Raw genomic sequence first — 15,300 nt, 5'->3', positions numbered from 1 at the left:
TCTCAAGTGATTGTGCCCGATGAGTTCTGCAGGGACACCTACCATGTACCTGGGTCTAGGCAATCCTTAGCACCACAATACACATGTATGCGCGTGCGCGCGCGCGCACACACACACACACACACACACACACACACACACAAGCACGCACTTTTGTTCCTTGGTGCTTTTCCTGGGAGAATTATTACTGCATTGGAGAGCACCTCTCACTTGAGGTAGGAGTAAAAAACTTCATGGGTCCATGTGGTGGAGAGACATGACATGCCCAGTCTGCTTTAGAGAAGGAAGAAGAAGAAGGAAGAGGAGGAGGAGCAGGAGGAGGAGGAGAAGAAGGAAGAAGAAGAAGAAGAAGAAGAAGAAGAAGAAGAAGAAGAAGAAGAAGAAGAAGAAGAAGAAAGAAGGAAGGGGAGGAGGAGGAGCAGGAGGAGCAGGAGGAGGAGGAAGAAGAAGAAGAAGGAAGAAGAAGAAGGAGGAGGAGGAGGAGGAGGAAGGAAGAGGAGGAGCAGGAGGAGGAGGAGAAGGAAGAAGAAGGAAGAAGAAGAAGAAGGAGGAGGAGGAGAAGAAGAAGGAAGAAGAAGAAGAAGAAGAAGAAGAAGAAGAAGAAGAAGAAGAAGAAGAAGAAGAAGAAGAAGAAGAAGAAGAAAAGAAGAAGAAGAAGAGGAGGAGGAGGAGGAGGAGGAGGAGGAGGAGGAGGAGGAGGAGGAGGAGGAGGAGAGAGAAAGTTGGTGTCATTAAGGTGGCGTAGCAGGTTGAGGCACCTGTCCTTCAAATCCTGGGACTCACATGGTAGAAGGAATAATTGGGCTTCTGCAAGTTGTCATCCTCCAACTGCCACATGTGTGCCCTGGGACATGACACACACATGTACACATAAATAAACCAAAATGTAATCTTAAAGTTTTAAAAGTGAAGCCATGGTAACATGTGGCCACCTTAGTAAAGAAACTAGACAAGCATTTTCCTGGGACCTCTTGAAGGGGGTCACTCACTGGTGTCCAGCACAGGGGATACTTAAGGTGATACAATTTCTAATTCCCAAAGGGCTGACATGGAGGAGTGCTGGAGTCAACGCTCCACTTCCATAAAGAGATCAGTATGTGGGTCACTGTAAGTAAGGGCCTTAAGAACTATTTATAGTTCAAAGGACTGTGAGCTACCATCCCTGGAAGGATTGACATGAGGGCCGGGTTTTGGTTTTTGCCATGGGCAGGTAATCTTTCTGGTCCCTTCTACTCGTGGATGATGAGAGTATAGAAGTGGAACTTGAAATTTCTTTTATCTCTCTGTGTCCCCTGAAGATAGGACACTCAGGTCTGCAAGGCTATAATGAATTTAGACGAGTGCAGGATGACTTGGGCCTTCCTCGACAGGTGTCCAAGAATTGACTTCCCCCACCAAATGGGTAGTTGCTAAAGCTGAGTCAGGCCTTAGCCAGCGTCTGATGCTGGTCACACCCAGGGATGGCTCCAGGGGCTCCCAAGGAGCACACTCCTTGGAAACTGGAACAGATCCCAGTAGTCGACTTTGATCTGCAACCGCTGGGAGGGTGGGCCAGAAGCCGGTTCCTCGGCCTCATGGTGCTGGACTCCCAGGATCCCACTTTGCCCCTGTATAACTACAAGATCACTTGATGTTCTTGAGCTTTTGCTTGTCCCTGCAGAGCAGATTTGTCACTGTTAGTGTGGGCGTGGCCACACCCTCATGTCAGTGCCACTTACTACTGTGCTCTTGGCAGAGTTGGCAGCTTTTCATTGATCCAACAGAAAGATTAAGGAGCTGGGTTCATGGATGCTTTAAAAAAAAATCACAACTTATGAAAACTACATACGCGTTCAAAACCAGAAATGTATGCCAAAAACAGAGACTTAAAATTAAGGAGAATAAGAACAATGCCAACAAGAAAAAACAAACAGGGGCTGGAAAGATGGCTCAGCGGTTAAGAGCATTGATTGCTCTTCGAGAGGTCCTGAGTTCAATTCCCAGCAACCACATGGTGGCTCACAACCATCTATAATGGAGTTTGATGCCCTCTTCTGGTGTGTCTGAAGACAGCGAGAATATATTCACACATGTTAAATGAATAAATAAATCTTTAAAATATAAAAAAAAAGAAAAAAGAAAAAAAGAAAAAACAAACAGGCTTGTGTAGGGCCAATGAGATGGTTCAGTGAGTAGAACAGCTCCTTTACAAGCCTGAAAACCTGAGTTCAGTCCTAAGACTCACCATGGAAAGAACCAACTCCCAAAAGCTGTACTCTGATTATATATATATATATATATATATATATATATATATATATATATATATATATATATCATACATTATACATATACACATGAATAATAGAGTAAAATATTTTAAATACGCCTCAAAAAAGTATTTTCTTTGAGTGAAATGTTTGACAAAGATTAAGATATTGCATCATGGCAGGTCCTGGCAGGTCAGTAATTTTCTTTGATTTTCTAAGGTGTTTTCTAAGCTGTAACTCACTAGTCACTGATTAATGTGTTGAATAGCATCACCTGACTTATGTCCAGATGTGGTGGTGAGTATCTATAATCCCAGCAATCCAGAGGTAGAGGCAGAGGCTGGATAGCCAGTCCTGAGTTCAGATCCCAGCAACCACATCGTGGCTCACAACTGTCTAATATGTGACGCCCTCTTCTGGCCTACAGGTGTACAATGCAGATAGAGCAATCATACATAAAATAAAATAAACCTTAAAAAAAAAAAAAAAGAAGAAGAGACAGGAGAATTGCTGGGAGTTTGAGGACAGTCTGGGCTACAGAGAGAGACCTTGACTCAAATGCCAAAAATGGCCAATCAAAACCTGCTGGTCCTCACACATGCCCAATACTGCACCAGGCTCTGACTTATTCTTTGTCTGGAGTTCTGAGCTTGTTCTCATCTCTTGACATCAACAGGGAAAACAAAACAAACAAGCGAGAAGCACCATTCCTGCTGCTCAGCAGGGCAATCCGTACCATCTGGTCTGTAAGCTTCAGTGAAGGGCTCAGTAGGCCACGCCTCAGGCTGAGCGTGACAAAGCAGGGGATGTGAGAGACAGAACCTGGGTACACAGACCTCTCTGATGAAGACACCTGCATGTGCCCTGACTGCTACGTAAGGGCCTAGCTTGCAGATAGCTCTCAGTAGAGGACTGTAGATACAAGAGAACTACACAGTGGCATAGAAAGCCCTGCTTGGGGACTATGGAGATTCGCCACCACACTAGGCTCAGCTTAATGAATACTGACAGATACACTGGTCTCTATAGCCACAACCACATTTAAAACCTATAATCTTTCTTCCTTTTGGACATGAGCTTGTGTAGCCCAGACTGACTTCTAACCTACTATATAGCTGTGAGCCGTGAGCTCTTGGTCTTCCTTCTGCCTTCCAAGTACTGAGGTTCTTCTAGGTTGAGCCCCAATATCTGGCTAATACTCTTTTATTGTGTGTTTGTGAGATACGGTATCGAGATGCGGCAGAGAGGCTGGCCTTGAACACACTACTCCCCTATTCCTGTCTCAGCCCCTCAAGTGCTGGTGTCGCAGCTGTGTGCTACCATGCCCAGCTGTAACATTATCATCTCCTAAAAGTTCCTTCTGACAGGTGTAGTGACAATTTTGGAATTTTGCTTTCTTTAAGGAAAAAAAAAAACGACAGAAATATGTTTTTGTTTTAATCTCAGGTGTGGGATACGAGGCTGCTTCAGACTGTTCACAATAGCTGACTATGACTTGCCTCGTGCTCTGGCAGGGGTGTGATTTTGCCAACTGCGGTTTCTGCACTTCTGTGATATTTGGAATTCTGGGGCGTTTTCAGAGGCTATATAAATGCTACAGCCCAGAGGTGGGCTGTTGGTTGCTATTGGTCGTGGTTTGTTAAGTAGTTGTGGGGAAAGAAGAAATAACAAGAAGAAATTAGATATCCACACGGTGAAGATCAAACTCGCTCCAAGGAACTCCACACCTCTAATCAGCAGGAAGTAGTCAAATGATAACTTGGACGCCTTTCTGCCCTCTGACTTTATTCAGAGAGCTCCTTCCTTTCCCCTCTAGCCTTTCCCCCCCCCCACTCATATCTATTGTTAGAAAGTTGGAAGGGTAGAAGACAAAGGGTACACATGGGTGGAAGAAAGACGAACCCACAAAGTAGCAAAAGACAGTTGCAGGGTGTAGCTCGACCGTAGATGCTTGCCTAGAATGTTTCCAGCCTCGAGTTTGATCTCATGACGAGAAGAGAAAAGAGGAGCTCAGACACCTTCACACCCTTTCCCTCAGCTCCTCCTTCCCATTTACCACACCTGTTTTCTAGCTGCAGGTTCCTGCAGAATGCTCACCCACCATCTTCCATACCATCTATTTGTTGTCACTCAGAATGTGACACTGGTACAGTGACATTGACCACATGCCAAGCTCTTCCAGAGTTCCCAGCTTTCTCACTGACCGAAGGCAGTCTTGTGCCTAGAATCACGCTGAGTAGCCGAGCCTCCTGGCCTCCTTCCATCTGGAACAGTCTCTCAGTCTTTTTCTTTTGTGTTTATGACCTTGGAGTCTTTGATGAGAACTGGTCAGGCATTTAGACATGAGTCCATCTGTTTGGGTTTATGTGATATGACATGTTTTGGGTCTGGTGAGAAAAATATCAGAGAAATGAAGTGAATTTCCTATCCTGTGGCATCAGGTCTCCCATGGTCTCTCTTCTTTCCCTTCTTTCCTGAATAAGTCTCTTGACTCATCCTGTCTATCCAGGAAGGTTCTATGGTAGCAATCACCATGTTGATCATGAAGTTCGAATGACTTACCCCTGGGGACATTAACCTTGATCACTTGGTTGAAATGGTATCTGTCAATTTTCTACCCTGGAAAGCTTGTATTTTCTATTGTGACACTGCTTGGAATCAAGCCTCGAAATGCAGCTGCGTAATACAAAGTGGAAAAGCTAAGCACAGTCTTGTAGGGCACAGAGGGACCTCATTTGGATCATTTACACCATTTACTTATTTATTTAATACATGTTTTTGAGACAGGATCTTACTATGTAGCCTGTGCTGTCCTGGAACTTGCTGTGTAGATCAGGTTGGCCCTCATCTCTCAGAGATCATTTGCGTCTGCCTCCTGGTTCTGGGATTAAAGGCAATTTTAAGATGATTCAAATAACATCATTATGTGTTGATATAAGTGCTCGAAGCAAAAATACTCTGAGAATACTCTGGTCTCTTTAGTAATTATAAACATTTATTTATTTGCACTATTAAAATCTTTATCTTATCTTTTCTCATTGTTTCTTTTGGTTTTTAAGATAGGATCTCCCTCACCCTCTCTCCCTCCCTTTCTTGCTCTCTCTCTCTCTCTCTCTCTCTCTCTCTCTCTCTCTCTCTCTCTCTTTCTCTCTCTCTCTCTCTCTCTCTCTCTCTCTCTTTCTCTTTCTCTCTCTTTTCTCCTCCTCCTTCTCCTTCTCTCCTTCCCTCCCTTCTACCCCTCTTAAACTTGGCATCCTTTTGCTTTAGCTTTCCAAGTGCTGGGATTATGAACATGGGCCACCACATCTGGTTTAAATTCTTTTTCATACCATCTGTTTGAAAGCAGAGTGGACATGGTGGACATGGTGGTGGCACAAGCCTTTGATCTCAGCACCTGGGAGGCAGAGGCAGACAGATCTCTATGAGTTTGAGGTCAGCCAGGTCTATATAATGAGTTCCAGGGCAGCCAGGGACCTGTCTCAAAAACAAACAACAACAAGAAAAATGCAGGGTTTATTTTATACTTACAGCTGGTATAAACACGAATCACTCACGTTCCAGTTTTTCAACAGTTAAGATCCATTGCTGGCATGTTGGAGAGTGCATCTTCAATATTTACTTATTTTTAAAGATTCGTTATTGATATTTATTTTATGTGCATAGGTGTGTTGCTTGCATATATGTGTGTGTACTGTACTGTGTGTGTGCCATGTGCTACAGGAAGCACCAGTGTATTTCCCGTTACTAGAGTTACATACTGTTGTGAGCAACCGTGTTAGTTCTGGGAATCAAAACCAGGTCCTCTGGGAGAGCAAAATGTGCTTTCAACTGCTGAGTTATCTCTTCAGCCATTATTTATTTTTAAAAATATTGTGTATGTGTGTGTTGCCTGTATGTCTGTCTGTGCACCACATGCACGCAGTGCCCACAGAGGTCAGAAGAGAGCGTTGGATCATCTGTACCTGGAGTTACAGATAGTTGTGAGCTACCATGTGGGTGTTGGAAATTGAACCCTGGTTCTTTGGAAGAGCAGCCAGTGCTTTTTAACCAATGAGCTATCTCTTTCCAGTCCCCTAAGTACATCTTGAAGCATCCTAAAGCTACTGCAGACAGGATGCTGTCCTACAAGTATGCTCTGCTTTTCATCCTCTAACCTCAAGCATCTCTGTCTCAGTTCTATGGCTGTGAGTTCTAAATGCTCATGTGGAGAAAGAAGGTAGCATCACATCTACATTCTGAAGTGCAGTTGCTCTGAATACATAGCAGCTTAGTGGCAGCCACATAAGCACCTGAATTCTTTCCTTCCTCCTCTGCATGCTGATTTTAAAGTCATGTTCCCTCCTTAAGCATCTCCATCCATCTGTCTATCTGTCTATCTATCTACCTACCCACCCACACCCACCTATCTATCTATCTATCTATCTATCTATCTATCTATCTATCTATCTATCTATTTATCTATTTATCGAGACAGGGCCTAAGTAACCCAGGCTGGCCTTGAGCTCACAGTATAGGTAAGTATTATCTGAACTCCTGATCTTCCTGCCTCCTCCTCCCAAGTGCTAGCATTGTACATGTGCATCATTCATATGTGGCCTTCTGTGTTTGCTTCATGGTGTTCTTCATGCTTTTCCTCTTTTTAAAACAAACAAACAAGGCACAGTCTCTCTACATAGGCCTGGTGGCCTGGCTGTCCTGGAATTCCACTATATAGACCAGGCTGACCTAGAACATTCTGAGACCTGCCTGCCTCTGCCTGGAGTACTGGATCAGAGGTGTGTGCCATCATGCTTGGGCCCCTTGTTTATTTTTACCTTTGGGATATGTAGCTTTTTAGGAAGTGTCAGAGATTCTCCTATAAGAAGAGGCCACCAGGAGTGTGGACAAAGGCACTGACATTTGCCACAGGTTCCCCCGTTGTCTGGGACTACTAGATCTTCCTGGTTCTGATGGGTTTCTGAGGTGGAGGATGGGCGTATCTAATACCGATGTGAGTGGTGATCCTTACCAGGTCTGTAGTGTGTCTGGGACCAATGAATTAGGAACGATCTGGGACTGACAGTATTTTCTCCATCTGGAAAACTAGAGGTAATAATGTTACTTACTTCACAGGACTGAAGGTTAAGTGAGATGATACAAGCACGAATGTCAGCAATCTGACACATGGTGACTGAAGAGTAAAAATTCTAGCTGTTATTCTTATGGTGGCTCCTCCCTGTCCACTGGCCAGAAGGTAACCATTTTTTTCTGTGATAAGCTAGTGATACTAAATATACATTTTTCATGTCTTTTCTGACGTGTGTGTGTGTGTGTGTGTGTGTGTGTGTGTGTGTAATGAGCTGAGAGGAAACCAACATCAGCCTCACCTTGTGGCTCATAGCAGACATAACACAGAGCCACTGAGACTTCTATAAGAGGAGACCGGAGACTGGAACACCAGTGAGAGCTGCTCCTGAAGCAAAGGTAGGACAGCCCACAGCAACTGGTCTGGGCCAACCTGCTGTACTCCAGTGGCCTCCTGGGCTCTTTCCATCTATAAATTGTAGAGAGATCCCCATGGCCACTCATCTTGAAGAGCTTGGGGACACCTAAAGCTCTGCGTCTTTACACACAGGCTATGTGGAGATGAGACTGGGAAGATGTGTAGACGATTCCCAGATAGCTTCCATCTTTATATTAGGTTAAGGGGAGATAGAGGCAAGAAAATTGCCATGAGTTCAAAGCCAGCTGGACTATATAGTAAGATCCTATCTCAAAGACCAAAGCAAAATAGCAGTATTTCTCCAACCGGCCTTCTTTGTAATGCATTTTGTGAGTTTCAGCATCCTTCTCTGGCCCGCATCAGGTCTTGAGAAGTAAGCTTTGCTACTGTTAGAAGCATCCTGTCTTGTTGGAGCGCTCACCCTGCCTCCTTTTGGACTGAATCCCACATCTGTTTTTTACACACACACACCCTCTGGTGGAGATGCTTTGAAAACTCAAGGTGAGGACCAGGAGCAGAGCTGCCTATGGTCCCCTACTCTTTCTCATTAGTCAAGAGCTAATATTGTGGTCCTGGTCTAGCCAAGTAGAGCCTCACTATCTAACCCAAGGCTGAAGAGAGAGACACCATCAACTAAAAAGAGAAAAGAAAAAAGATGCTACACTCATCACCATGGACACCCCAGCCAGTCCCAGATAGCTCAGGCTCTTAGATGATATTAGTAATTCTGGAACCCCTATTAAGCACCAGACATTGGCTTAAGCACTATTCTAGTTTGCTTTCTTTGCTGTAATAAAGACCATGACCAAAAACATCTTGGGGGAGGAAAGGGTTTATTTGGTTATATGGACTCCTGGATGGTAGTCCATTGAGGAGGAACTCAAGTCGGAAACCTGGAGGCAGGCAGTGAGGCAGAGGCCATGGAAGAGTGCTGCTGGCTCCCATGGCTTACTCAGCCTGATTTCATAAGCTGTTCAGGATCTCCTGATTATAATGCATCATTGAGGGAAGTCAGGGGCAGACGCTCAAGCAGCAGCAGAGATGGGAACCACAGAGGAGTGCTGCTTACTGGCTCGCTCTCTACAGGTTTTTTTTTTTTTTTTTTTAAATACAACCCTGGACCACCTGCCCAGGGGTGGCACTGCCCACATCGGGCTGAGTCTTTACACATCAGTCATTAATCAAGAAAACACACCCATAGGCTTGCCTACTGGCCAATTTGATGGAGATGATTTCTCAACTAAGATTCTGTCTTCCCAGATGATTCTAGCTTGCATCAAGTTGACAAAAACAAACAAACAAACAAAACTAATCAGGGCAAGCTCTATTAGTTCATCTGAGTCTCATGACACTCTGTACTCCTCTCTCCTCTCTTTTAGATGACAACACTGGTACTCGGTAAGGTTCACAGCTGGAGTCTGCCTGTGTGGCCCTTAGGCACTCGAAGGCTCTGGAGTCTGTCAGCCTGTGTTTGCTGTAATGGTTCTACAGCTGTGTGGCTTTGGGCTTTCATCACAAAACCTCCAAGACTTGATTTCTTCCTGTGTGACCCAGGATGATACCAGTGCCTCCCTTCAAGAGAGGCCATGAGAGTCAGTGACTTAATAGTGTGTGCCAGAACCTGGCAAAACAGAGAAGGGTCAATAAGGGTGAGGATTAGAGCCAGCTTAGTGGCACAGGCCTTTAATATGAGCATATAGGAGGCAGAGGTAGACAGGTGAGTAGGTAGATCTGTGAGTTTGAGGCCAGCATGGTCTACATAATTAGTTTCAGGACAGCTAGACCTACATAGTGAGACCTTGTCTCAAAAAACGAGAGAGAGTGAGTATTAGGACAAAATAACAGGCTCAAGTCTTAGCTAGTGACTGACAGAGGAATATAAGGTCTGCAGCTGTCAAGGTTCACAGGCTGATCTGCAATCCAGAATCACCCTGTTTACTGTGAAAGTGCTAGGACCTCAGGTCCAGGGCTGTCACTGACCTGGGATGATAAGCATCTCCTCGGAAGAGCCACTGACTCTTGAAGGAGTTACAACAGGCCGAGAAGACTTGAGGATGGCTAGCAGGAGAGTCCACTTTCTCTTTGGAGGAAAGCCTCTAAGTTGTCTACCTGGCTCAGCGCTTGTCATGGAAAGTGGTATCCTGCCTATCTTCCTGGATGATCATTGCTGATCCCGATGAAGACTGTTTCAGAAACTCAGATACCCTCAACATGGCAAAGGGGATGACCCGTGGAGATCTGATACAGCCACAAAGTGTGTGAATGGCAATGACCAAGGTGATCAGAACTCTCTGATGATATTCAACTTGAGTCCCAGAGATGGGTTACGGATGAGAGGAAAGACATTCCAGGCAGAGGTGTGCTATGGGCTGAGATGCTTGAAACAGCAAGAGAAGGGATGAGGTTTGAAGCAAGAGACAAAAATTAAGGCTACAGAGATAGTGGTCCAGCTTTGTCCAACTTTAATGATGTCCTGTAATCAGTCAGAGAGCTCAGACTGTGGTTGAAAATTGGGAACCAATTGAAGATGTATAAACAGACATGGTGACAATGAAAAGATTTTTGTCATCTGCGAAACACGATAACAGTACCCACATCACTGAGTTATGGTGGGATTAAGCCAAGTGGTCCATACAAAGTAGTTAGGATGGCCCTCAGATAATGTTCAATAAATTGTTAGTGGAGCATTTGCTGAGGATTTTGATGTCCTGTTAGGAAGAGCAATTGCAAAGTCACAGACCACCAGAACAGTGCACAGATGAAGTTTGGCTTGGCCAAAGGGATGGTGTCCAAGCCCAGTCTTGCATGGAAATTTAGTAGGCTTGGGCTTGTCTGAACAATAAGGAGGAAGTCTCAAGCTTGGTGTAGCCCACAAGTGCACTGTGGCCTGGCTGACATCTCCTGGTCTCACACAATGGGCTCCAGTCGTATCTTTAACCTTGCCCACCCTGGCCTTTTGTTTGTACCATCCCCTCTATCTAGAATGACCTTCTGTGACACCTTCTCAGAGTTGCCACTTTTTCATTATAAGCTTTCAATCCTAATGCCACTTGTTCTGAGGGGCTTTTTCCCAAGTCTCAGCATATCAAACAGCCTTATGGTCAGATAAAATGACCTTATTTGTCTTCATCTTTAATGTCTGCTATTCCCCAAATCCCATAGGATTTGCAATCCATAGGGGACAGGTTATGCCCCCCTTGCTTGCCACTATATCCCTGTCTGGAACAAGCAGACCTTTAATAAATGTTTGCTAGAGATTGTTCTTTTTAAGTTGTTCTCAGCAGAGTTGACCTATCAAACTCAAGTGAGAAATTAACATGAATCAGTGACTTCAGTGACCCGGGGGCTTTGTGGAAGTACAGCCCTTGAGCTAAAGAGAAAGGATCACATAAAACGAAGTAAGTTCTGATTCGGAAGAACAGATTCAGGCCACTTCCCATTAGCTGGCTAGTAAGGAAGATGCTCCTGGTCGCTGGGAGTCCGCAGGTGATCTATAGGGGGTAGGGATGGTATGGGAAAGTGCTGGTGGAACTCAGAAGCATGGGGTATTAGTCTGGGAGGGCCATGGCTTGGGTCTTGAATCCCATCAAGCCACTAAGAATGAATCTTTTAACATTATCCCTAAAGGATATTAAAATTAGCTGCAGTCATACCTACAGACTTGAAAAAAATGATGCTCACACTAACAGATTTGGAAAAAAAAAAGATGCCCATTTGGACAACGCTACAAAATGCAAACATTGAGAGGAGTGTAGGCTCATCTCCCACCACTCACTGTACTGCCTCCCAGCTGTTCTTTTGCTCCTAGCAGCTGTCAACCTGTCATCCTGGCTGACATCCTCCTGATTCCCCCCTCACCTGTGCCTGCTTCCCAGTCTCCTGTGGTGGTGGTTGCTCACCCCATTTGTTATTGGTGAATGGCTACTCCAGAAGGCAGCTAGAATAAGCCCTCCTGGCTTTCCGCACTTCCACATTCTGGAACCTTCTCCTGGTAGCTGGCTTCTTTACTTACTTTCTTTGCTTGAATGTCATTTTCTCAGGAATTTGTTTTCCCTACCAGTGTAGTAAACATAGTTTCCCCTCACCCTCCATCAACTCTTCTTCTCACTTCCCTAAGGTGCCTACCCTAACAGCTGTGTGCTTCTTGTTTTCTCTGACTACTGTTTGCCAGTTCTAGGTGAGAAGAGAGTTGTCTGTTATTGCTATCTATTCTCTGGAAGACTGTCAGGCACACAGTAGGCTCTTTAAAACATGTTCAGAATGAATGGTTGGTTGCAATGTTTTAATTTTGCATGTTTGTATTTTTTAAAAATGCATACCTGTAGATCTCCATTCTCAAACACTTATGGCTTAAACCAAGAATATTCCCACACATATCTGTAGCCAGAAGTCTGAAATGATGATGTTAATATGAGACTGTTTCCTCTGAACATTCTAGGGAAGAATTCCAAGCTTCGGGAGCCTCAGGGATGCTTCAGTGTCGAGTAGCATCTTCAATTGGTGCCTGTGGCTTTTTCCATCTTTTCTCCCTCTTAAGAAGATACATATCATTAGAAGCAGGGGCCACTCTAATCCAGGATGACCTCACTTCAAGCTCTTTAACTTATATCTGTAAAGACTGTTCTTCAAATAAGGTTACCTTTTGCCACCAGCAGTGAGGTGTGGGCCAGAGATACAGTTCCACTCTGCCACCAGCAGCAGCCCAAGCCCATTATTTTCAGGTTACTTCTTTCCAGGGACCTCCATTCAAATGACAACAGGATTCTTGATTTCATTGTAGCAAAGAATTCCAGGGGCCAGGCAGTTTGAAGCAGAGCTGAAGTTTACTGAGATTTTGGTCATCAACATGGCTCAGCAGGTTAAAAACACATGGCTTGATAACATAAGTTTGGTCCCTAGAACACATGGTGGTATTGTTTTACACACACACACACACACACACACACACACACACACACACCATATACCATACACAATATAATATTAGCATAGATTTAAGCATAGCCTGGGGTGGGGGTGGGGAGATGTTTAATAGACAGGATAGGTGCTCAGGGAAAGAATAACACATAGCCGAGAGCTTGGGGGTGGGGTTCAAAAGGGAGCAACCCACTTAAGTGTCTTATCAGCTATATAGACTGCTTAGTAGCTCTCCTTGCATCTCAGTGAGCTTTTAGGAATCCCACGTGTCACAAGGATGTAAGGGGTTAAGTCACATCATTTATCTAAGTAGGGTTTCTTGTGAGGTCCCTAGCAAATTACAGGTCTACAGCTGGGAAAGGAGAAAGGCCATATACGTTCAGTATGTAAGCAGGATTCACTGCCTTTTCAACATTCTTATCTGAAGTCTCGTTAGATAAAGGGCGTGTTCTCTCTATCTAGGCAACTTTCGTAGAAAATGCTAATTGTGCTGGAATTCTTGACTCTTGGCTCATAGAGCGCCTTAACTGGATTTGGGAGAGAAGTACTCTTTCCCTTCCCATGTCCCTCAACTTTGCATCTTTGTCTCCTGCTCTACATTCGCCTAAACTATTTACATATAAACGGAAAACTCTTTATTTTTACTTTGAGGGAATTGTTATTTTCAGGTTACCATTGTCGTTTGCCTGGGCATAACAGCTAAAGCAAGGGACATAGTAGGCACTTTAACGTTAAGTTTTTGGGTTTATTTTTTAGTATTACTTTTTTTTTTTTTTTTAAATCGTGCGTGTGCATGCCCTTGGAGCTGGTTTTCTGCTTCAAACTCAGGCCATCAGGCTTGACATCAAGCGTCTTCACCCACTCAACTATCCTCTGGCCTTAGTTCTTGAATGAATGGGTGGGTGACAGAGTGTGCGGTGTGTACGGGGTACAGTTTGGCTGACACGCTACAGAGAATCCTGGGGAGGTACTGGTTCAGATGCCGCCACCTCAGACGCCAAGATAGGGATGCATCTAACACTAATTTACAGCAGCAGCCTGAGAGCGGACAAAGAACGCATTCCAACCAAGCACTGCGCCACTGCGCAGTCGCAGGAGCTAGTTGGGACTTGCGTAGCTCTGCCGCTGGGAGGGTTCGCGCAGGCGTAGAGAAGTTGGCGACACAGGTCGCGCTCCAGCCTGTGCCGGAAGCGTTCCTGATTCCCTTGTGTATTTACCTCGCACTCCTCATCCGCTGCTAGGCAACCGGCCGGCCAAGCTGCCCGCCTTGCGTCTGTCTTCCGCCCCTAGCTGGCGCCATCATGCTGCTGCCCGTGTTCACCCTGAAACTGCGCCACAAAATCAGCCCCCGCATGGTGGCCATAGGGCGCTACGACGGGACTCACCCGTGCTTGGCGGCCGCCACTCAAGCGGGCAAGGTAACCGCTCCCACCCGAACTCCTCCTGCCTCCAGATCCCACCCCTTACGCTGCCCCGCCCCCAGCCCTCATTGCCTGGCAACCGGTCACTACTGTCCTTGGCCTCAGTCTTATCAATATAGGGTTTCAGAGGAACAGCTTCGTAGGAGGAACAATGACTTTTCTTTTTGTCGCCAGGTTCTCAGTGTTGGATAGTATTGAGGACAGACAGATCAGGAGCTTAGAGAAAAGTCTCAAGAAGAAGGAAAGCTTGTCCAGGATTTTAGTAGCGATTGCTGACTCCAGATTCACGCCGAGGGCCTCTGCTCATCTCCTGGAATGTCTTCCACATTTGCCTCTTTACAGTGGGGTCAGGGGGTGCGGGAGGACAACAACCCCAATGTTAAATTCAGATTGTAGTTTTGGTTCTTCATCACGTACATTCAGATCTTTGCCCTATAAGTTAAGTATTCATTAAATGGTTACTATGAGCCACATACTAGGAAAGGTGTCAGGGTCACAGATAAAAGATCAGTCCACATTTACCTTTACGTTTAACACTTTTTTTTTTTTTCATGCTAGATTGTTGGGGATTCAGAGATAAAATGAGGTTGATACTTTTTAGGAAGCATGTAAAAAGACCACAGACAAGGCACATCAAGGCTCTGTGTATTGATGGATGCATGCTCAAAATACAAGGACTATAGTGACTTAAAAAATACAACTTCTAACAGGTACCAAGCCTTATATGTTAATTCTCTCAGCACCATTGCTACAAGGCCCCAAATACTAACGTAGCACAGGTGTAGTGGATTCTTACTTTACTGATTTCTAATTTCATAACCTTCAGCATTGAACAAATAACAGCAACAAGAGGATTATGGGAAGTGTTCACTAATTGTTAGTGGCTGTTAATTTCTTTTTGCTATTCCCACTTTACTGATTGGAAACGGTTCAGAGAAGTTCAATTTAGTGTCTGAGATTGCTCAACTAGAAAGTTCTGGAAAGGATGCTAGCTGTATGTGGCAGCTCACACCTGTAATCCCAGTGCAAGAGACTGAGGCAGGAGGATTGCCACCAGTTTGAGGTCAACTTGGGCTACAGATTGAGACACAGTTTAAAAAAAAAAAAAAAAGTTGTGAAAGTGAGATTGAATGCATGTTGTTAGACCCAGCAGGGATGTCAATTACACAATTAAATTTGTGTAAGGAGTTTCATGACATTTACATATGTGCTGTATGTTGCCTTACATGCT

General features: G+C 44.8%; 1 protein-coding gene and 1 long non-coding RNA gene across 2 annotated transcripts in view; one reads left to right on the top strand and one right to left on the bottom strand.

The window, feature by feature from the left end:
- Window positions 1-4,513: 4,513 nt before the first annotated feature.
- Window positions 4,514-5,917, bottom strand: LOC143434953 (uncharacterized). Its single transcript, XR_013104843.1, has 3 exons — window positions 5,778-5,917; window positions 4,812-4,925; window positions 4,514-4,636 (listed from the first exon to the last, which is right to left on the bottom strand). It is a non-coding gene; the product is annotated as an uncharacterized LOC143434953 (long non-coding RNA).
- A 7,868-nt stretch (window positions 5,918-13,785) lies between these two features.
- Window positions 13,786-15,300, top strand: part of Bbs2 (Bardet-Biedl syndrome 2) — a 32,440-nt gene continuing 30,925 nt past the window's right edge. Inside the window, exon 1 of the mRNA XM_034522469.2 lies at window positions 13,786-14,066. Within this exon, the coding sequence (XP_034378360.1) occupies window positions 13,950-14,066 (117 nt within the window). The 5' untranslated portion in view covers window positions 13,786-13,949. The remainder of the gene's footprint in view (window positions 14,067-15,300) is intronic.

The sequence above is a fragment of the Arvicanthis niloticus genome, chromosome 18 (genome assembly GCF_011762505.2).
Source record: "Arvicanthis niloticus isolate mArvNil1 chromosome 18, mArvNil1.pat.X, whole genome shotgun sequence".
Taxonomy (NCBI): Eukaryota; Metazoa; Chordata; class Mammalia; order Rodentia; family Muridae; genus Arvicanthis; species Arvicanthis niloticus.
The sequence above is the reverse complement of the archived record's forward strand: the minus strand, read 5'-3'. Positions and strand labels throughout refer to the sequence as shown.